The sequence below is a fragment of the Strix aluco genome, chromosome 26 (assembly GCF_031877795.1).
Source record: "Strix aluco isolate bStrAlu1 chromosome 26, bStrAlu1.hap1, whole genome shotgun sequence".
In the NCBI taxonomy this organism is placed as follows: domain Eukaryota; kingdom Metazoa; phylum Chordata; class Aves; order Strigiformes; family Strigidae; genus Strix; species Strix aluco.
Genome location: NC_133956.1, coordinates 6,948,252 through 6,970,448, shown reverse-complemented (window position 1 = coordinate 6,970,448; position 22,197 = coordinate 6,948,252). Strand labels below are relative to the sequence as shown.

Genomic DNA, 22,197 nt, shown 5'->3' with positions numbered 1-22,197 from the left:
GAAATACTGAGAAAAATATGTTTGTGGCACTTCTGTTACAGCAGCACTTTACACGCTCTGGGGTGTTTCAGCAGCGATTGCTTGGGGCGGGGGGGGGGCTGCAACTTAACACTGGTTTATCCAAATTTGCCTCCATTGTTTTACAACCCAGGACCCTGACTGTGCTAAATAAAATCAAAATTAAAGACTGCCAGTCATGCAAGTAGTAATATGTTGGGACTTTAAAATTTATTCCAACATGCTATTTTTTTAAAAATACGCTCAGACTGAGCAGACAATCTGAGCTGTAGTAAAGGCAATATTATACTTGTAAAAACTTCTCATTCACAGTACAGATGTCATTTACAATAAGGGTCACAAACATCAAATACTGAGTATTTTTTCTTCTTCTTTTTGTGTTTTTTTTTGTTGTTTTGTTTTTTTGTGGTTTTTGTTTGGTTTTTGTTGGTTTTTTTTTTTTTACATCAGACTGTGCTTTTACCTGCATTTTTTTTTTGCACTGATATAACCATACAGACATTGCAAGATGCAAGTGTAGAAACTGGAGTTAAAATAAAATTACAGGCAAAACTACCAAATTACATTGTACGCTGTACATATTTACAGTACCTTTTTTGGAATGTATTGCCATTTTAAGAACATATAGAAACTTTCTACAGACTATTCCACTTACAGAATACATACACCTTTTAGAAAAAAAGGCAAATATTTATCTTACATGAGACCATGTATATTAAATTTGCGTACACATTATTATTATTATTATTTTTTACATTACATTTACTAAAGTGATCGTAAGTGCCATCATATCTCAGTAATGAAAACAGATTTGTTTTATGCCATCAGGACTGATTTTTTAAATTTTTTTTTTTTATTTTTTGTAAATAATTTACAATATGGTTTTATTTGTAAATACTGTGCAATAGATGGAAATATTAAAAAAAAAAAAAAAGGAAAAGCACATGATGAAACCAAGTCAGCAAATGAAAAGCTATTGCAAGAACAGCAGAAAAGGGCTAGATCAAATTGTCCAGGATTTTGCATGAAAATTGGAATAATTTTAATGACTTCTGCGTGACCAACAATATTGCTTGTTCAGGTGCTGCTTCTGTGGATTTAAAACAAAAACCAGGTAAAAGTGAAAGCTGTCTTAAGAGAAAATCAACTCTTCTCCATATTTTTTGGTGGAGGTGAAAGAAAAGCGATGGGGAGGTGGCCAGCTGTGGCTGACACGGCTCCGGCAGAGCTGACGGCCGGTGACAGGAGGGGTGCTGGGCTGCTTTGCCCTGGTTGCCTGCAGGCTGGCACCCCCAGCTCTGCCCGCAGGCAGCTCCAGCTGCCTCCAACCAGGCGAGCGGGCAGCGGGACCAGGCGAGCGCTCACAGCAAACCCTGGCAGCTGTGACAGGGCTCGAGCGAGAGCGGGGTTTGGGACTTGGCCGGTGGCTGTTATCAGCCAGCAAGAGCACTGGCTGAGGAGCGTAACTTTAGAGACAACAGGGCTGAAAATGTCACCTCTTAGGAGCAGGTGATGAAATACATTTCCCAGTCATAAGCTGTAAAGTCACAGCTACTTCATCATTACTTTTAAGAGCTTCCTGCTGCAGTTCCTGGGTATCCAGCCAACAGCCTGTGAATAATTAGAGCTGACAGAGATCTGCTTCAAGGCACGAGGTCGGTTTTGGGAGCCAACTGCCCCCCTCTCCTCCTCCCATGGTCTGCTCAGTCCTGCAAGACACCGAGCTCTGTAACCTTGATAAAAGAAGCTAAATGCATGCTTAAGCACAAAGAAGTTACTGAAACTCCAGAAATGCTTAAGCTTAAGCCAATGTACAAGTGCTTTATTAGCTCTGGCTATAAGGCTTGGTACTTAACATGACTGTTTCAAGGAGTTATTTAAGAGCATGGGCCAAGTCCTCCATGCAGAATGATTTCTTGGGTGCCAGAGCATCCGTTTGCCACTGAGTACCTGCATTCATGGGAGCTACACAAACAGCTTACCAGGGAAGGAAATATCAGAGCAGGGTTTTGGCCAATTAACCAGCTACATAACAAAGGGGAGCAGACAGTCTCTGGAGGCCACATGCCTTCACGGACTATAAATTTAAGAACCTCTGCCATAAGAAAAGCAGGGGATTTTATTTCCACCTGCTGATGAAAAGGAAGGGCTGGGCTCTGATTTTTAATTTGCCTATTTGCATTATTAATACATTCCCTTGCAAATAATACTGCTAATTGCTCTGCAAAGCGTCTGTACGGATACAAACTTAGCCACCCCTGCAGCCCTTGTGGAAAGTAAATCAGGATTTATCAGCTCTAGTTTGCAGGCAGAACAGACACCTAGAGTGATACGAAAAGCTGTGACCTGCCAACAGCTTTCACCACGTGTGACACAGGAAGCCACCAGGTGCTCCAGGTAGGGAAGGCAGCCACCGGTGATGGCTGGGTCTTCAGCCCCGCTGTAAATAACACGCAACTCTATGAAAATTGATGGAGCTGCATCACTGTGTTCCTTGGCTGAGTATGAGGCAGAGGGGAGACATGATTTGCACAAGGTCACGCTATGATTTCACAGCAGGGCTGCCCCTCGGGGACGCCCGCCCTGCCCGCAGACGAAGATGCTGGTGCCGGCGCGGAGGAGGACACCCTTCCCGCGGAGCTCTGAGCTGTCAGTGTGATAATTAGCCCTTAAGTATCAATTTTTTTGTGTGTGTGTGTGATCCTTTTTGCCTATCCAATAGGCCATATTGCGCCCGTTAGGTATAGCATGAAGCACCATTTCACCCCAGCCAGAGCCTCCCCTGCCACGCCCACAGCCGCTCTGCTGAGAAGCCAAACTGGGCCGAGACTCGGCACAGCCTTGGGGTTTTTTTTGCCCATCTCCTGAGTTTTCAGCGGTCCCTGCATGCGCCCACTCCGTGGCTGCCAAGTGGTGGGTATGGGATCCGAGCGGGGCATGACCTGGTGAGCACCTCACTGCTGCATGGCCCTTTCCCAAACTCCTCTCCCCGCTTTTTTTTGGCTGCGGGCGAAGGCATCCGGATGGTCGCACCCACCGCTGCCCCACGCAGCACCAGCTGCCAGCCTGGATGCTCTGCAGCTGAGATGCAGAAAGCTTCAACTCATCTTGAGCTGCTGGAAAAGCTTTAAAAATAATAATAATAATAGTAATAAAATAAACCGCAACAACAAAAGCAAGAAACCAATGTAATGACTTCTGGGTTTTGTTGGGTTTTTTTCTTTTCCTCTGTCCAGAAATGACAGAGGGATAAAAAAAAACAAAACCCATGCAAAGTATCAACAGGTCAAGGATTAAAATACAGTTACAGAAAGAAGCCGAGCAAATTTGATCTAGCCCAAAGCTCATGTCAAACGCACCTAACAAAACCAGGATGCTGAGGAGTGCACAACTGCTGCAATATTTTTCTTTATGTACAATTTATATATATATATATTTTTATATATATATATATAAAAATTAAATACAGAAAGCTATCTTGGAATAATGTTAAGAGTGTGACAAGGGCGAGGGGTGAAAAAGTGGCAGAAGCCACGAAAGTCAAAACTGTTGCTAGATTTGGTGGATGGTTTCCAGGGACGCCCACACCGACCCTGGCTGAGCAGTCCACTGAGAGTCATCTTGATATTAAGCACACGCTTAAAGCCTGAGGAGGATTTAAGCTCGTGCTTAAGAGTTTCACTGAACAGAGTTGCTACGGTGAGCTGAACTCCCAGCCCCTGCTCTTGCCATAGGATTTGGCTGGGTTTGAAAGCAGGACCAACTTCCAGGCTTGGGGCCAAAGGGGGAGATGGGAAAAAGGGAAACTTGATAAAAGTGCTAATTAAGGTATAAATGGGTTCTGGATGTTGTTTTGGTCAGTGTCACAGCCTTAATGTTATTTCCATGATATCTTCTTTTGTACTTAATTCCCTTTACAAGAAAAGAAAAAAAAAATCACAGAAGATTATTAAAAAATTTATATTATTTGCCCGTGAAATGGGAACAGTTCATAGCTCATCAAGTCTGGCAAGGAAATATGTTCTCATTCAGGTTTTATTTGATCTCTTTTAATTTTTTTTTATTTTTATTTTTTTTTTAAAAAGTGTATTACGTACCCGATAAACTGGAACAGCTCTGAAAGAAGAAAGAACTGGTCCACTGGTTAAATATTCATATCTTTTTTCTTTTTTTGTTAAAATAAAAAAAAAGAGGTTTGTACAGATTCCATAGACCAGAAAACCCTCTGAAGTAGTAAAGAGCTTGCTGTCTGCTAGGGCAAACATGTATCGAACATTTGTAGTTTAAAAAGTGTGTTAACGTGACAGAGAGGAATGGCTCCATCGGGTCTCTCTGTATTTGGTATCGTATCTATTGGCAGTAGAGGCCATTGCTCTGCTATGGATGGTCATAGTTAAAAATTTGCTCTGGAAAAAGTTATTGTGCATGCATAACAAGCTGATTGCAAACATTAACCACTCAGCATCATAACTTTTTTCTTCCAAAACACCAAAAAAGGGCCCATCTGCACAATAAGGACTACGTTTGTGACGTTCCGCTTAAATAAATAAATAAAATTAAAATAAGACACAGAGTTACAGAGCCGCAGGCATGCAAACGAGCAGAGCATAAACTACTCCTGCATCCCTAGAGCCCAACGAAGCCAAACCAGCCAGGACTGAGTGGGGATGGGATGGAGGGAGCTTGTCCGCAACTAAAAAATTACGGAGGAAAAATGGTTGCAAGGTTGAGTTTACTTCCACTTTTAAACCAAGGGAGGGTGTTTACAGAGGGCTTTCAAACCCCAGAAAAGAGGGGCTCTCAGGCACAGGCATGACTTTGCCGGGGCGATGTGGGGAGCATCGCGGAGCGGCCGTGCGCGCAGGGAGCGGGCGTGGGATGGAAGGATTAAAGCAAGCAGGAGGCCGGCTCGTCCAGCGAGAGACACCATTCCTGGCACTGGGTCTACATTTGATACATTCCTATGTTCTTGCAGTTAAATCTTTGAAGAAGAACCTTTTTTTTGTCCCTTTTTAGAAAAGTGCTTTGATGGGTTCTGCAGGAGGGAGGGATGCTCAAGATTCATTTTCTCTTTTGAGTGACAATTTCTCTCGCTGCGAATGAACCTCCCCCTACTCAAGGAAGTGCTAGTTTCATTTACAAGTTCAGGGTAAACACGTTTTTCAAATATAAAGCAGTCTCAACTGTTTAAAGCACAACCATAGGCAATCAGAGGGATGCGAGAAAAAAAAATACAAGCACTTTGCGAGAATTAAATAAAGCATGTAATAAATACGAATCATAAACTTCTGTACACAGGAGCAAGGGTTTGGTTTTTTTTTTTTTTAATCATTTAATCAATATAAAAAAGTTTTTCTGTTTTGTTTTTGTTTTCAGTGCATCTTCTTCCTCTTAAAATGCTTAACCCTTTCCTTTCTGCATCTCTCAGGCCCATAATTACGCACACCTAAATGGCAAAAAAGACAAGGTCTAACAAACCCCTTTCCAAAAAACTCTAAAAAAATATTCACAGCCTCAAACAGTTTTGTACATTTCAAGCAACAAAAGGTATAGAAAAAGGCACAAGTAACTGCATACATGTGGAGATAATACCAGACTGGGACAAAGAAAACCAGGAATCTTCCATGGGTTTGGTCATTCACTAGAGTGCTTCTTATAGCGATGATTATACTAAAGGAAATAGTGTTGAAAATGTCTGTTGATTTTACATAGGAAGCCTAAAGGTGGAACAGATGGTGGAGGCTTAAGCACTTCCTGTGTTTTCATCCACCTTTTTTTGAGTTTGACCTAAATCTGCGTGCTCTAGGTGTGGACTGCTCTTCCTGGAGGTTCCCCCTTGGCGACTGGGCTCTCCGGAGAGGTTTCTCCTCCGGACAGAGAGCGGCTGGGCATGCGAATGGCTCGATGAGGGCTCTGAGAGGCAGCCGGTGCTGCTGCTTCGGTCCAACGGCTGGGAGGGGAGATCTGAGATGAAAGTGCAGGATGATTCAAAAGAAGTGCTCGAGCTGCCAGATTGCTTCTTGCCCGTTTTTTTCAAGGGTTCTTCCCCACTTGTCGAAGGCTTTGGAGAGTGCTCGTCGGTTGTGCTGGGGCTGGCTGGGGATGCCGAGCAGCCTGCCTGCTCCGCGTGGCTAGACTCAGCGAACATTTTTACCCTGTATTCCTCCTGGTCTGTCTTTTGCTGAAGCTCACTAGTCCTCATTTTCTCTTCTAAGTAACCACTGCTTGTAAGCTCTGGGGACAGTGTGTATTTAGAAACCTTTGCAACCGGGGAGACAGATGCCGACGATGGCTCCCGTGGGACCTGTGGTTCCTCATCCCTCTTGGGACCCCGGCTGAACTCCGCGAAGCTGCTGCTGCCAGAGGTGAAGTATCCTGCTTGCAGGGACACGACTGAACTGGGCACCAAGCTGGGATGGGTGCTTGGCCTTGCCTGGACCATCTGGATGCCCCCAATGGGAATCATAGGGTATGGGGTCCTCGTAAGCTGCTGCGAATGCAACGGGAGATGGCTGAAGACATTCTCCTCCCCTCGGCTGGGACCGTGGACGTGTATTTCATGAGGTGCCTGCAAGGGTCTGGAGCAGACAGGCTGTGTGATGCCAGGTGAACATGTTGGGCTTCGTGGTTCTATCTTCTGCACCGGAGAGGGAAAAGAAACAGCTGAATCAGTGCAACACACAAGTTACAGCATGAGCATCATTAATGTTCACTATAAGGATTGGTTATGTTAACATTTTATTCTAATTTGAGGGATATCAATCAACTGAGGAAGATTTGGACCCCCAAAACTTTAAGGTAAGGAGCAACACAACCCGCAGCATCTGCCTTCTGGGTACAAGTATGCCCATGGTCTGTTGGGGCACAGATCCAGGGTTTTGGTTCAGGCTTGGATCATTACAAAATCACAGAATGGTTGGGGTTGGAAGGGACCTTTAAAGCTCATCTAGTCCAACCCCCTGCAATGAGCAGGGACATCTTCAACTAGATCAGGTTGCTCAGAGCCCCATCCAACCTGACCTTGAATGTTTCCAGGAATGGAGCATCTACCACCTCTCTGGGCAACATGTGCCAGTGTTTCACCACCCTCATTGTAAAAAATTTCTTCCTTATATCTAGCCTGAATCTACCCTCTTTTAGTTTAAAACCATGACCCCTTGTCCTATTATCAGAGTTGCCTCTGAAACCCTGGCAGAGGACGCCAGCATTTCCTGCCATCCAAGCTGCTTTGGATCCCTTTCAGTACATGGGGTTTCTGAGAGCCCAGAATAATTAAAGCAGGATTACATCCTTACAGATGATAATTGCAAGGATGTTTTGGACCAAGTAAGAGATAGCATTAACTATCGTTTGACAAAAAGCACACCCATCAGTGTGGTCCCCACCACCACCCTCATGGTGTGGTCTGTAGAAATCAAGGGTTAAGACCCTACCATTTTACCTTTTCCTCTTTCTCTCTCGGTGCTTCACATAGTTTCCTAATGTACATCATGGAGAGATATGTGGCTAAACAGAAATGGATTAATTAGTGATGAGGTTATAACTAAACCCCTAAACAGGACTCCCTAGAAGAGGAAGCAACAGAAATGAAAACAACTTCCCATTAAGATGGGGTTAGCTATAAAATTTGAGGATTCACTGGAGGGTGTATTTCTTTATAGGATTATGGAGAATTGCCTGACCCTACAAGCTAGATCTCTACGAAGAGGCAACAGAGGAAAGCAGCAAGAGAACAGAAGAGAGAAAGCAAGAGCCACCGAAGATAGTGTATACTTGGTCAGCAGTTACAAGCCCAAACACTTGCTAAATCTCACTTATCCACATGAAGTCTTGGCAGAATCGCTATAGGGATGCTGGGAAACCCCCAAACAAATCCCTCAGTAATGCAACAGTATAGAAGGAGAGACTATCTACTGCAAAAGCCAGCGGGAAGAGAGATGGTCATGGTCAGGCCTGATGCACAGACTTGGCAGAAAGCCTTACACTGAAGCTAAGTGAAGATTGTCTCCAAGTTTCTAAGCAATGCACAGGGCACCAGTTTTGAGCACAGAGCTCAGTTTGGGATCTGATAAATCTACATCTGATCTTTCTGTTTCTTGTAGCCTTACCAGGAATGTAATTTTGCAATGAAAGCCCAGCTGTTCATCTCGCTGATAAATGGAAAGTTTCCCATTCGGGTCTTTATTGTTGCTTTGGAGGCATGAAAGGAGCAGGAAAATGGAGCAAAAAGTTATGTGTGTGACAGCATAAGTTGAAAAGTGTGAATGGGCAGATAAGCAGGGGTATAAAATATTGTCTCCTACTGTGGACTAGGGAGCTTAGGTGATTTGCTTCAGGTAGAGGCAGTGGGCAGTTTTCCTGACAGAGATGGTTTAGAGTTGAAGGACTGGGGTTTCCACAGCACTGAGATTCACCACAAGAATTTAGTTGACAGGAAAGGGAAATAACATTAAAGTAAGCAAAAGTTTGGACCTGAAACGAAGGATAGTCTCTGAGAAGGTAAGACACTCATAGTGGAAAGCAGAAGGAAGGCAGCACCAGAAGACTGTACGTTATCATAGACATGGAAGAAACGCACACTGGGCAGCGTGGCTCTTCTGGAGAAGACCTGGGTCAGCATCTGCCATGACAGGTTCTCCAGGGGTTGTATAAAGGCCTCTCTCTTCCCAGTGCAGTCCCTAAGGGCTTGAATGTCTCCTCACAGCAGTTTCACAGCAGAGCAACTCCAGCAACTGAATCTCATGTTCATCAGCATAAATTACAGGAGAGCCAGGCACTTCAGTAGAAATGGGAAACATTCCACCAAACCCGACGTCTAATTTGCCTGTGGCAGTGGGAGGAACATGCAATTTTCCTTTACCCATAGGATTTGATATGTCCAGCAGAGAGATTAAATAATTTTCTGGACCCAGTGGGAAACACCTCTCTGTGCTGAAGAGAGAAGCGAGATGAAATCAGAGATGTCCAAACAAACATTTCTCAGCAGTTAATCTAACAGAGTTGGCTGTGTCTGTACATAGCCCCGGAGTCAGCAATAGAGTGCAATGGCTAGTTCAGATCTGGTTCAGGTCACTGACCAGTGAAAAATGGTCACAGCTTCTCCGCAGCTGGTGAAATCTCAGAAATGGGTATGAAATTCCCAGGAAAAAAAAAAGCCTCTTAGTTATAACTAGTCATTATTAACCAGTCATCCTTCCTGCTTGTCTCAGCAGCAGACTGGTTGGGTCAGGAGTGTAAATAACCCCTTGGAGAAGGGACAATTTTATTTCTCTTCAACTGAGATGGGCAGGACCAAAATGGGTGGAAAACTCATTGCTGTCCACTGTCACTTTCCTCTGGGTTACCTGTGACACCGATCAGAGTCAGTCACTACACACTTCTGCATTGCAACCTTCATTAAAAAACTTATCAGAGAATGTACTGCAGGGACTAGAAGGCAAGAGGGGCTTGAACTTACCAGCTTGGACTCATAGAGCTGTACGTTTTTGCCAAAGAACCTGTGAGGTAGAGGCATCGAAGATAATATCCCATGCTGGGCTTGATATGAGCTCTGAACTTTGTCATCTGCTGCTGATTTGCTAGTACCAGGCAAGTCCTCTTTCCCAGGGGATGGATACCTAGACGACTCTGAACAGCCTGAAGACAAGACTTTCTTCAGCGATAAATATCTGACTGATGACATCTCTCTGCTTGGTGACGAGTGCCTCACAGGGGAGACTTCTCCTTCTGGTGGAAGGTATGTTCTTGGGGACAGCTCTCTTCTGGGGGAAAGATGCCTGCTGGGCGACAGCTCAAGTCTTGGTGACACACATCTCAGTGGAGATGCCTCCCTCCTGGGAGAGACACGCTGGCAAGGAGACAACCCTCTCCCTGGAGACAGGCACCTTAGAGAAGACAGTTCTCCAGTTGGTGAAAACCGTTTCGGTGAAGTTTCATTTTTGGTTAATAGATGCTTTCTTGCTAGCATTGGTCTGCTGCTGCCACCACCTCTGCCAGAGTCCTGGCTCGGAGACCACCTTTTTCTTGGGGAGGTGTCTTTTGAGGTTGACAGGTCCATAACTAAGGACATCTGTGGCCTTGTGACAGACTCTCTTTCAGCAGAAGCCAATTGTTCGGTGGAGGTCAAAGCTGGTCTGTGGAGACTCAAGAAGCTGTGGCACACAGCAATGTCACTGCTGTCTGCTGACCACTTTGTTTCCAGCCCTGAGGAGGAGGCCTGCTGGCCTTCACCTAATTTTTGGCTGCTGGAAACAGTGTCTTGGGCTAAGGACAATGCTATTTCGGTGCCTTCCTCTTGAGAAGATGGAGAGCCACCTGAAGAGTGCATCGGGAGGGTGGTGTGTTTGCCTTCCGGCAACTTTAAAGGTGGCTCATCTTGGCTCTCCTCTTCCTCCTCATCTTCCTCATCTTCATTGTCATCATCATCATCAGATTCCTCTAGGTCTGAAAACTGGTGTTCCTCAATTGGCTCAGATCCCTCCCGCCCCTCAGAGTCCTGGAATAGGTCTTCACTGGTTCCTGAGGGATGGGCAAACACAAAACAGAGAGTGTAAAAGACACATACAGGGACTATTTTTGTGCTAAATCTGCTCAAAAGTTCTAAGGGGACAAGAGGAGAGAGGACCTGGCTATTTCTTAGATCTGATCATCTTGTGCTTTGAAGTCTGCACTCTTGCCCTCTATGCCAACTCAACTCCTGAAGATCCCAGCAGATCCCAGTGAATCCCACCATTGGGACCTCCTGTTCTACCCTAATTCTACTTCCAGCCATTGCTCTGTCAACACACGCAGACATCAGTCCCTGCTTTTGCTGTATACCTTCACACACTCTGCCTGCCTTTCTCTAGAAATGCAAAAAAGGCTCTTAATAGATGAGAACAGCAGCACTATCATCCTTTGGTGGGCTTTTTATGACTATTTGTTGCAACGGTGCCTACAAAATATCTACAGCTGCCAAAGTACAGGAAAGTTGCTGGGATGACTGCTCCCATCCTTCACATCTTGAGCCTTTTCCTGCCTAGATTATGTGACAGTTAAACATTAGCAAGACAAGACTTTTATTAAAAAGCAAACAGTAGGGTTGAAAGAACCCCTGTGAATTTTCCCTTATTTTGATAAATTCTAGCTATACCGCAGACAATTCTTTGTGGCAGAGGTTTTTGCTGTTTGTTGAAGGCCTTGCACAGGGATGCGTTGTTAATAAGTGCTTGTAAACAGTGAGTAGTATACAAAAATCAACTGCTAAAGGAATTGAAATGTATCTGCAGGTAAAAATAGAGCATCTCTCTTCTGCTTTAAGGGCAAGCAGAAGCTTTCTGAGATTGGTACCAAGCTCCCAAGCAGATCGCTGCCGGCTCACCCACTGCTCTGCTCTGCACTGAGAAAAATCTGCATTTCCCCACGCCAGATGTGCAGCGATCCTGGCAGAAATGCAAGCTCAGGCTGAAGAGGTCCATCGGGAACAGCCACTGGATGTCACTGTAGCTCAACAAAATTCCACTGTCAGGAGGCTTTCCCTGCAAGTCCCCACTGCTCTGGAGGGGCTAATAAAATACCAGTTTCTCAAACTCTGTTTGTGCCAAGCACCAGGACGATGGGTGCAGAGCTGCTGGGACATGCTTGGTCTTTGGAAGGAGAGTGCCTGGATGCTGCTTTGACACCTGCACGAAGCCGAGTAACTAACTGCAGCACTGCTGGCCTCTTTTCCCCATCAGTTCAGCCTAGGACACAGTTTCTCCTCTGATGAACACTGAAATGGTTTTCCATTTAGAGCTGCCATCTGTCAGCAGGACAAGCTGGAGAGAAAATTAAATGGAGCTAACGCTGAGGCTGGACCACACCTGCCTGCAGCAGGCAGGGTGGTTTGCAGAAGGGGACTTGGCCACACAGTGAGAAGTCACTGTGATCTATGGATAAAAAGTCTAATTTTGTTTACTTCGAATAACAGGGCCTTACTAGTAAACGTTCATGAAATATTTGTCATTACCAGTGAAATACATGTATTGTACCATGGCTGATTATCCGTCCAAGAGTCAGCCTGAAATGCATCTCATTTGCTCCCCGCCCCATTTCAAAAGTATCTGTTAACTAGTCCATAAAGCGAGACCTACTGCAGAACTCATACAGCATCAAGTCGAAGCCAGCAGCTCTCCACCATGAGGCTGACTTGCAGTGTGAAATGCTTCTATAATGATGGTATTTGCTGGGCCCAGGATCCAGTGGCGGGTTGTTTGCAAACTCCCAAAGGAGTTCAGAACAAATATTATTCCAAACGACCAGTTCTCCCAGCTGTAGGGTGAACTGTGCATATTTCTGGCTTGGAAAAGGAATGCATTTCAGTACCAGAGCTATGAGCTAGTCCCCGTCTCTGGTTTCGGGGTTTGACATCTATGGGCTTCGGGATGGACAGGCAGCTGCAGCCTCAGCCTCCACTGTGTGGCTCTGAGAGCCTTGTCCTGTGTGGTCTCCTTTTTTGGCCCCAGTCACACAACAGAGAGGCGCTGGCCAGGACAGAGAGCAAGGTCAGAAGTATGGAGTGAGGGAAACATGAAGCCAGCTCCGCACTGGGGAGTTGTTTGCATTTGCCACCGAGGGAAACATTTCAGTCAGCCCTGGGACAGCCCAAAGGGGGTTTGCTTTGGCCTCCTAACACGCTTCCTGCAGGCAGAAAGAGAGCTCAGACCTGAGCCCTGGCTTCTCGCAACTGAAATGCATTTTGCTGAGCTAATGGGCAGAGAAAGGGCAAGTCAGGAGAAGAAAGAGAGGGAGGGAAGGGAGAGATGGAGGAAGGGAGAGGGAGCTAGTGAAAATGTGCCCTGTCAATGGCTTTGTCTGAGGGTTGCATTTCATTACACACGTGTTATTCTAAGGTTATTCTACCAAACTGGTGCCACCACACCAAGCAAAAGCAATGTAGGAGTGAAGAATTATACTCCAATCTCCTTTTATAGTAACACCCCTTACTTTCTCCTGCCCCTTAAATAGAAATAAAAACAATCAAGTGAAATACAACCCCAGTTTAAAATAATCCAGGGAGTTTTAGGAACTGCTGCTCCCTCCCCGCCTGCCCCCGAAGGAAAGCACGGCAATCTTCCTGTGCTGGTTTGTGTCACATGGAAATAATTTTTTTTTTTTTTTTTTAAATTAAAATCGTCCTTGCTAGGCTCTGTTCTGAGCCTCTTCACAAAGAAAAGAGAAGACACTCTGTGATTACAGAGGGGAAGGCTCTTTGCAACCCGCTACTCTGAGAACAGGGATACAGCTGCGATCTCTGATTTCTCGTGCACCTTTCTGCCATTTTAATGTTATTTTCTCATCCATCCAAATAGCCCCAACCATTACAGTACAAAATATGATTTTTCTGACCATCTTCCCGGCTGCTTTATTTAGTATTTACTTGGCATTTGTGAGCAATGGGCCTCCTTACTCATGAGGCTGAATATTTGAAATTTCAGCAGAAGTCCAGTGTTGGCGTTAACCAGGTGAAAAAGAAGCTGTAAGGAAAGAAAGGAAACGACCTCTGATACCACGCCTTCCCGATTTCACCTTTCTGCATTCCTTCCTGGCAGACCGTCCCCCTTACACAAACACAAATGGTCTTCATCAATGGGAGGAAACAGGGACTGTATATTTTTTGTAATTCTAAAATTACACGGATTGCTTGCATAATGCAATAAAGTCCAGACAGTGCAACACATTCCAGTGAGCAGCCGCGCAGCCAACAGCAACAATGGGAGAGGAGTCCCTTCGGAAAGCTAATGGGTCCTGTCCTCTGCAGTCCAGGTAGGACCTTCCTTGTTGGGCTTAGCAGGTGTCCAACCACCATGAGTTCAGCCACAAGCAGGCAGGGACCAATAATTTAATGATGGCCAAAGAAGAAGTCCCCCAGCTGATGGTCCCATCCTTTCCGCTCAGTGCTCTCCCAGCTGACCTTGCATGCAAGGCAAACTTTTCTTGGGATTTTTGTTTAGACCTACTCTTTCCGTGAGGCCAAAGGCTGAGACTAGTTCAGCCTCATCACCTGCCAGACCTCCATTTTCACAAGCAGAGTGCTCCCATCAGCTTACAGCCTTGACAGGCTTTCACATCCCTTGCACAACACCACACTGCTGGGTGCACTACTGTTAACCCTGTATGAGCCCGGGATGGATGACTGAAGGAAATCATGAATGAAAGCATTCCGCTGGACTGGTGAAATGAGCCCTTGCAGTTCTGTCCTCAGACGCCTGCAATTACGTGTGACATAAATAGGACTCCTGATTTGCAGGTTTTTAAAATTGACACTCAATTAATATGATTCATTAGTTCTAATTGACTATAATGGAAAGGTTTAAAATAACAGTTGTTCTTTTCAGAATCATGCAACCAACACTTCAGGAGCCACTTTCCTCTTTCCCTGTCTACCTTTGATCTGCAGAAGCATCACCGATGGGTGGTATAACAGCAGGGAGAGATTTCTGGAGACCATCAGCTAATCAATTATTTTGAGTTCCTGGGCTGAAGGAGTTCTCCAGTGATCCCACATGGGAGCAGCCTCCACTGCTCACACCACACCAACACTCTTCCCTTGGGGCAGCTACTGCAAAATCCCCAACCAGGTTTTCTTTTGGCCATGTCCTCCTTTGGAAAGGCCATGGCCAAGTACAGCATGTCTCTGCCTGATTGAAAGATTGCTCTGAAGAGCTGGAGAAAAGCCAAGAGTTCAAGCAGATTTAAAAGGAAGAAAGCCATCCCTCGAGGCAGAGTGGCACACGGTTGGCCAGGACAGACATCCTTAGCCTTAGTTAGATGTTTATTCTGTGTAGCCTGGGTCCATCCCTGTACCTGTCAGGAAAGGCACTGTGAAAGGGAGCACGGGTGTCTGGTAAGGCCATAGGGCTCTTTCTTCTCCCATGTCCTCATCCCCTGACCACCCAGGTGACTACGCCTGGCCTGAACCAGAACCAAAGCCTGAAAGAGCATGGTAGCACTGCACAGGGGGATCACTGGGGTCTGGGACTGGTTAACCAGTGGGACTTCTCAGATATCTCCTGAAAGTTCTCTGCTGGCAAGTTGAGTCCTGGTCTGTTCAGGTCAAGGACAGTGGCATCAGCCCTCCAAGCCATATTTGTCCCAGGACAGTGACACAAGCCATGCAGCCCCATCAGATTGCTCTGCATCTGCACCTCTGTGCCTCCAAAACAGGGTGGCCACATCCAACCTCCTCTGAGGGAATGTTAATTCCCAAACTGCGCTCAGCATTTTTTGGAAGCGTGGTAGATGGCCTGAGCCACAGATGTCTTGTTGATTGCTCCTGCAGTTTAAGTTGAAACGATGGTGTGCCAGTGCCTGCCAATGTCCCCAGCACAGTCTAATTAGTGTGGAAATATCTCAAGGATCCAGCACACTGCGGGGGACAGCATTGCTGAGCTTCACTATCCAAAAACTGAGACTTAGAGCACCTTGGAGGGTCCCAGCAGCCAGGGCTGTCCAGCAGGCACAGCCTCCCCAGCCCTGTGAACCACCTGCACTGCAAGTTCCCTGCAGCACGAGGGGCTGCAGCCTGCAGCAGAGCAAACCCCATTCCCACCGAGGGCTACGTAGGGAAACACACTTAGTGATTTTTAATTACCTATGAAGCAGGAGGCACGTGACACTGCCCATGTCCCGGGAACCAGCCCCTTTCCCAATAAAGCTCTGATGGACTTGACCTCAGCAGGGGACCAGGGTGATAAGCGCTGTTTGTTGTTCCTGCCGAGTTAACATTCCCTGGCTCACAGTGCCGTCTCCAGAACTTGCTCAGCTGATGTTCACTTTATAAAAATAACTGTGGCGCCATGTGTTTTATGAAATTCATTTTAACCCATTGTCAACAAACCCTTGTGGGCTGTGGCAGAATGAATCCCAGGGATGGTGGAATCAAAATTGTTTGGGGTGAGACAGGGGGATGAAACAGGAAACGGGGAAAAAAAATTGCTAAAGACAGCCACAAGAGCTGCTTTCATACTGGGATTTCTGGGGTGGCAGCCAGGAAGGGTCAGTCGTGTTCTGACCAGCCTGCAATGCAATGCAAACAGAAAACACCACCCTGCTCTGTGGCACTAAGTAAGTGTTTTATCCAGGAATAAACGCACTGTGGCAGAGACAGACCTGTGCTCCCAGAGCCTCTCTTCCCTCTGTAGCTGGTATGTGCAGTGTTTCCTATAAACACAAACAACCTGCTGAACACAAATGCAGATGACCCAAAATTTCATGAGGACCTGAGATTTGCTACCCCTAAAGCTTCTTCCTCATCATTCCTGCGCTGCGGCTCCAGCCCTGAATACTCAGGGTCTTGCTAAAGGAAACAGAATAACAATCGTAAAAACATCTAACTGTTCTCTGGAGACACATAACCTAACCCTTCACAGCTGTCGGAGCGTAGCCTCCAATAATTTGGGAAAAATATCTTTTCTAGCTCAAACAGCTAAGTATACATGAGACTTCCCCATGTTCCTTCATCTCCCAGCTTGGAGATCTTTCTCATCTTTCCCTCAGCATTTCTGACAGAGTCAGGAGTGCTTATGGTCACCACACTCCTGCCTGATGCTGCCCAGCCTCCAAAGAGATCTGCTTCTCGGGATGACTTCAGGGAAATTCAGCTGCAGATACTATAAACCAGGGCGGAAATTACTAAATAAGAGAGTCATGCGTCCTTCTCAAAGAACAGACAGACTCCTGAATTTACAGAGCCTTGGACAGATTTTGTGTGTTTGTGCATAAGTAGATGAAAGAAATAAGCAGGTGAGTCAGGGTAAATATATCTTCTTGTAAAGCACTCAGAATAATGCCATTAAATGTCAAAGCACCATGTTATTTTAGTTTTGCTGGCTCTTTCTCTACTGAGAAATCTTCCAGATCATTTCTGACCAGGTTGATTCACCTTCACCCTACACATGTAAAAGACCCGTGATAGTGAGGGATGAGGGGAGCAGCTGCCCCCACGCTGCTCACACCCCATCCTGGTATGCTGAGGTCTCCAGCAGCGGTGCGGGGTCCAGGCTGGGTCTGCCTGCGGAGGTGGGAGCAGCTCATGCATGCACCAGTCCCTCCAGACACAGCTCAGGTTTGCACTGGTAATTTGGAGTCTCCTGGGATCAGCCAAATACAGTAAGATGGGCAGGTCTCTATTAGATGATCCTTATGGAAAAGTCGTTCTCTGGAGGCCCTTTCAGGGGTAAGGTATCCCCCAAATCATTCATAGTCCTGTATTGCTGGAGTGCCCCCCCTCTGCAAGAACCTCATCACAGCCTGCACGGGCCATGTACCAAAGGGTCAACCCTGCGCTCGTGCTCAGCACTTCAGCTCCAGTAAAATATTCTGTCAGATCCTAACCAGGGGTCCCAGGACTGAATTTTCTCCTTCACCCACCAGACTGTGCTTGCAGCAGAGAAGTGGGGGTTCATGAGGCTCATGCAATGCCTCCTTGGGAGTGGGTCCTTCTGCTTCAGAGACTCCCTCTACGGCCAGGAGAGACCCAGGCTCTTTCAGAGCACAGCGGTCAGGCTCCTGAACTCCCCACTAGAGATACCCCAAAATACCAAGAAGCACCTTCTCATGCCATGGCTCCACTATTTATTATTATGCATATAGCCCACATGCAGAGCGCTGGGCCAAACGCAGGATGCTCCCTACCCGTCTGTTTACTCTTGCCTCTTGTCTGCAGCCAGCCAAAATACTTCAGACAAACATGCACAACCCCCAGGATGGAGACACGGGCTCACAGACTGTCCCACGGATGCAGCCTCCCAGGATGGCCCTGTAACCCACTCCATGCAAGCAGAAATCCCCCCTTGGGTGCTGGAAGAAGCCTGGGGTGAACAAAACTGCTCCACATCTTTGAAAGAATGATCTGCAGAGCACATCTCCTGCCTGAATGGATACTGCCCTCTCTTAGCAGCAACAGCAGGTTTATAATGTGAGAGATTTTACCTTCTTCGGCTTCCAGATCCACCAGTGAAGATACCAACACGCCCATCTCCTGACATTTTTTGCTGTGGGCCTTTGACTTCATATGTTTAGTCAGATTCCCTGAAAAGAAGCAGAGAACATATTTTGGTCAATATGGCTCTTTTTCTCTTTTTTTCTTTTCTTTTTTTTTTTTTTTTTTTTTTTTTAATTTTTCAAGCTCAGCAGCAACAAGTTAATAATTTGGCTCTGAACCAGACAAAGGAGGCCTCTGACTCTCCCCAAACCACTATCCATTGCAAATACCCTGTGACACAAGGCTTTTGTTCCTTTACTGCTGCACAGGGGTGGAAGAGGAGGTGCTGGCAGGACTGTGTGACCTTTCAGGTGTTGTGCAACCTGAAAAAACAGTTGGGGTACACATTTGGGTCTGGGGGCAAGAAAAGTCCTAGATTGCTTTCAGCTGTGATGGTACAGCAAAGAAAAATGGTAGGAAAATAGGGAGTAGAAACACATCTCAATCTACATCACCTCCCAGCACACAGGGTCACCTGCCTGGAGGTGAGGAGCTCCTTAGCACCACGGGGCAGGCTGGTACTACCAAAATGAATGCTCGAGATGCCACCCACAGGCAAAAACCCTACAATCACCCTCTCCCCCCAGCAGGACGGCTCAGATGCTCTGGCAAAGTGCCAGGCAAAAGTTCTCAGCTCCCTGGAACGGGGGGAGTCATGAAGACCCTCTGAAGCCCTGGGCACCAGCATCTGGCAGCACCAAGAAAAGCTGCTGAGCCCTAACGAGGCTTCCTCGGGGCTGGGATGGAAAGAGCAGCTCCTGCAAAGGGGAGTCTGGGATGTGGGGTGTTGGTTACTGCTCTGTGACTGTGATGGGACAACTCATGGGCATGCCAGCCTCACAGGGCACCTCTCTAATTCTAACTCCCAAATTACGGGCAGGTTAATTAGACAGTTATTAACCCTACTTATATCCAAGGGAAACGCTGAACAAAAGGGAAACTTTGTTGAGGGACAAAAGGTAGGTAGGTGGAAAGGAGAGAAAAACAAAGGGTAGGAGAAATAAAGAAAAAATGTCCCATTTTTCCCTTTCCTCTCCCACAGCCCTTCATGGGCTGAGCTGATGATGAGAAGAAACCTGGGCCCTTTGCTGAAGCTCCACCAAGGGCTGTTTAATTTTCCAGCACAGCCCAGGAGCTGGCTGAGCACTTCAAATTCACTGCAGCGATATGAGGTGCCATCGGCCTTCCTGTTAGCTAACACTTGAGAGTAGTGCTGAACATGAGGCTTGTTTTTCTCACAAAAAAAAAAAAAAAAAAGAGGAAAAAATGAATTCTCACACTTTATTATAACTTTCAGCTGAGGACTGAGGTCCCTCAGCTGGTATCCTGCGATCCACAGAGTCCCCCAGTCCCTGAGCTGGGTGGGAGTATAGAGGGCCTCTATCAACCTCTCCTCCCGCTGCTCTGGATAGTATAAATAAATAAGCAACTATTCATTGGAGCAGAGAATTACCCGTGACGCCCTCACATCTCAGAAGAGTGCCATAACCATCTAGCTACCAAGTTAGTTTCTCTTTAGCCCATGAATTATTTATTTAGCCCATTTTATACAAAATGGAATAGCTCCAACAGGAAAGACCAAGAGAGACAAAGGCTGACTATATATCCTTGTGTATCTGGCACCCATCTAGGATGTGGATTGAAAGGATATTTAATAATTTGAATGCAGCAAAACAGCTCCAATAAGAGAGATTTATTATTTTTAAACTTCATGCCTAAATACCCTTAGCCCCAAGGTTAGGACACTCAGGTATGAGGACGAGGCCAGCTTGGCTCAGGTCCTTACTCCGAATCAGACCTCTCTTTCTCCACTTTGGACCAGGAGTTTTGTTCTGGACCCAAAGACACCCAGTCAGACAAGAGCACACTCTCATGTACACCTCTGATTCCAGTGAATCACTATTGTTTTAAAGTGAAAAACTGTTTCACTGAAAAGTAGGCAATGAATCCAAATGGTGGCCTCACGGAAGTGGAATTTAGTTTTGGACCCAACTAGCAAAAAGACAAACTGACTCAGTCTGTTGAAACCAAACCCTGCTGCTGCTGCTGCCTGTACATCACGGCACATCGCATCTTGGCTGACAAAAATGACCCATCTTTGCTCAGTTACCACAGCAAAATCCCTAACTGGATTCCCTCCAATGATAATAAACACAGAAAATAAGCCCAAGTAAATGCCTAGTGTGAGCAGGGGGTTGTTGGTTAGCCTATGGTCTGTGTCACCCCAGGAACTCAGCTGTGATCCCCACGGTGGGAAGAGTCAGGAGGGGGGGTCCACCAGGCATTTTGGTGCTACCACATCCCCAAAACAAGCTGTGCTTGTGACTGTGCTACATGCATCTGGCTTTGGCTAAACTGGGAGGGCGTAACATTCATTTCGCAGGGCGGGTGTTGAATGCAATGTTTTGGGCAAGACTGCAGCCACCCCCTACTCACGGGAAGGACTCTGGTCCTCAGAGGCGTACAGCGGCCACCTTGGCCACTTCGGATGGCTGAAGGCTTGTTACACACACAAGTCCTCCCCGCTGCCTTAGCTTCAGTGCTGTTCACAGCAAACGCACACTCTCCCTTTTGCTGCTGCAGGATCTGGGCAGACACCGGAGCTTCTGCAGCCTGCAGCTCTCCACCCATCACTCCACTGCACCTCTGCTTTGACTCAGCTCCACCCTGAGCAACGGTTCGGGTTGACAAGCTCTGCCAAAAGCCATCAGTGTCACTTCCTTTTTTATTTTCTTCCACTGGAGGCAACTGTCCTTGTGCAAGGCAACGCCACGGCTCTTCCTTCCCCACCCAGGCTGCCTGCACAGGCGTGAGCCAGAAGGCACTGCACAGGCAATGCCAAAACCCCCTGTGAGAACGCGTTTATGCAAAATACCAAAGGACCAATTCATAGCAAGTGTTGCTTTCTTTCCCCTTCTACTTTTTTCTACTCTGCTTTCCATCTCCCTTCATTCTCATTTGGTTAGATAAGGTAATACCCACACACACTGATGAACAAGATAAGCCTGCAAAGCTCTCAGTGCAAATCCCCCTGGTGCACCATCTATCCATGCACAGCACCCTGCACACACACCAGGAAGAAATTCCAACAAAGTAGGGATGCTGCTATCCTTTTAGGAAAGGCAGACTCAGCAGGCCGGATTCTCCTCTGACCTAAGTTTGCATCATTTTAAGGAAGTTGAAAGCTTGAGGCTTATTTACACCAGCTGAGAAGCTGAGTTATCATCTTGGGAGCAATTTGGAGGGCAATGATATTTATCTTATCAGGGTTCTTCTTACAGTTTGTGTTTTTAGACTCCTTAATTAATGCTGGCAGGATTAAATGCTAAAGTTCTTCGGCAAATTTCCAGTAAAATCAACACCACTTTGCCTAAGTAAAAGCTGGATATGAATCCTACAAGGAAGGACTCACAGCTACTTGTTGCCTTACAGAGTTCTGGCTCCCAACTTAAAAAAAAAAAAAAACAAAACAGAAAACAACCAAAACCCACATAGCATTGCTTCCTTGGAAACAGTGGAAAAAACATATTTGAAGGAGCAAGAGAGAAACTAGCAGGCAGGGAAGCTGGATTTAAATAGCAGAACAATTATATTGAATCCTGAGCAGGTAAGTGGTCCTCACTAAGGACTGTTTACCAAAAAGCTCCCAAATTTGAAATAAACTGGCTATATTTAAATAAATTCAGGGATCAGTGGAAATTGGGACCCCACCCCAACCGTTGTTGCATTGGAGGAGTACACACAGTATCAGCACAGCTCTCTCATTACGCCTGCTTGTAACTATGTATTACCGTCTGCTTAAGCCCTTCTGATGTTGTGAGGTCTTATTCTGGACTTAAAGCAGCTTAAATACTTGTGTTGTTTTGAGAAAGCTAAAACTCTAGTGTTCCAAAAGCACTTAAAGTAGCTTAATAGGGACTAGAAGTGATTTCCCAGTTCAATTTAAAGAGGAAAATTAATTTTTCAGAATATCAATTATCATATTTTAAAGGTGGCGGAGTTAAAGCAAAACATAGAGAACAGAAACGTTAAGATTCCTGGAAAAATTATCCTGTCTGTATTGGGCATACACCATGCTTTCTATTTCTCTTCTTAAATGTGAACAATTAACAACAAAAAACCCAACAAATGACCCACTGCATGATCTCAGCATCCAAGGCGACATTGTGATACAAACA

The 22,197-nt window shown here is 46.1% G+C and overlaps 1 protein-coding gene across 2 annotated transcripts in view; it reads right to left on the bottom strand.

Moving 5' to 3' along the window:
- Positions 1-205: 205 nt before the first annotated feature.
- Positions 206-22,197, bottom strand: part of HIVEP3 (HIVEP zinc finger 3) — a 279,229-nt gene continuing 257,237 nt past the window's right edge. For both annotated transcript variants that reach the window (XM_074850720.1, XM_074850721.1), the window contains 3 exons: positions 17,968-18,066; positions 9,476-10,536; positions 206-6,655 (listed from right to left, as the gene is read on the bottom strand). In XM_074850720.1, coding sequence (XP_074706821.1) covers positions 5,762-6,655; positions 9,476-10,536; positions 17,968-18,066 — 2,054 coding nt within the window. In that variant the 3' untranslated portion in view covers positions 206-5,761. The remainder of the gene's footprint in view (positions 6,656-9,475; positions 10,537-17,967; positions 18,067-22,197) is intronic.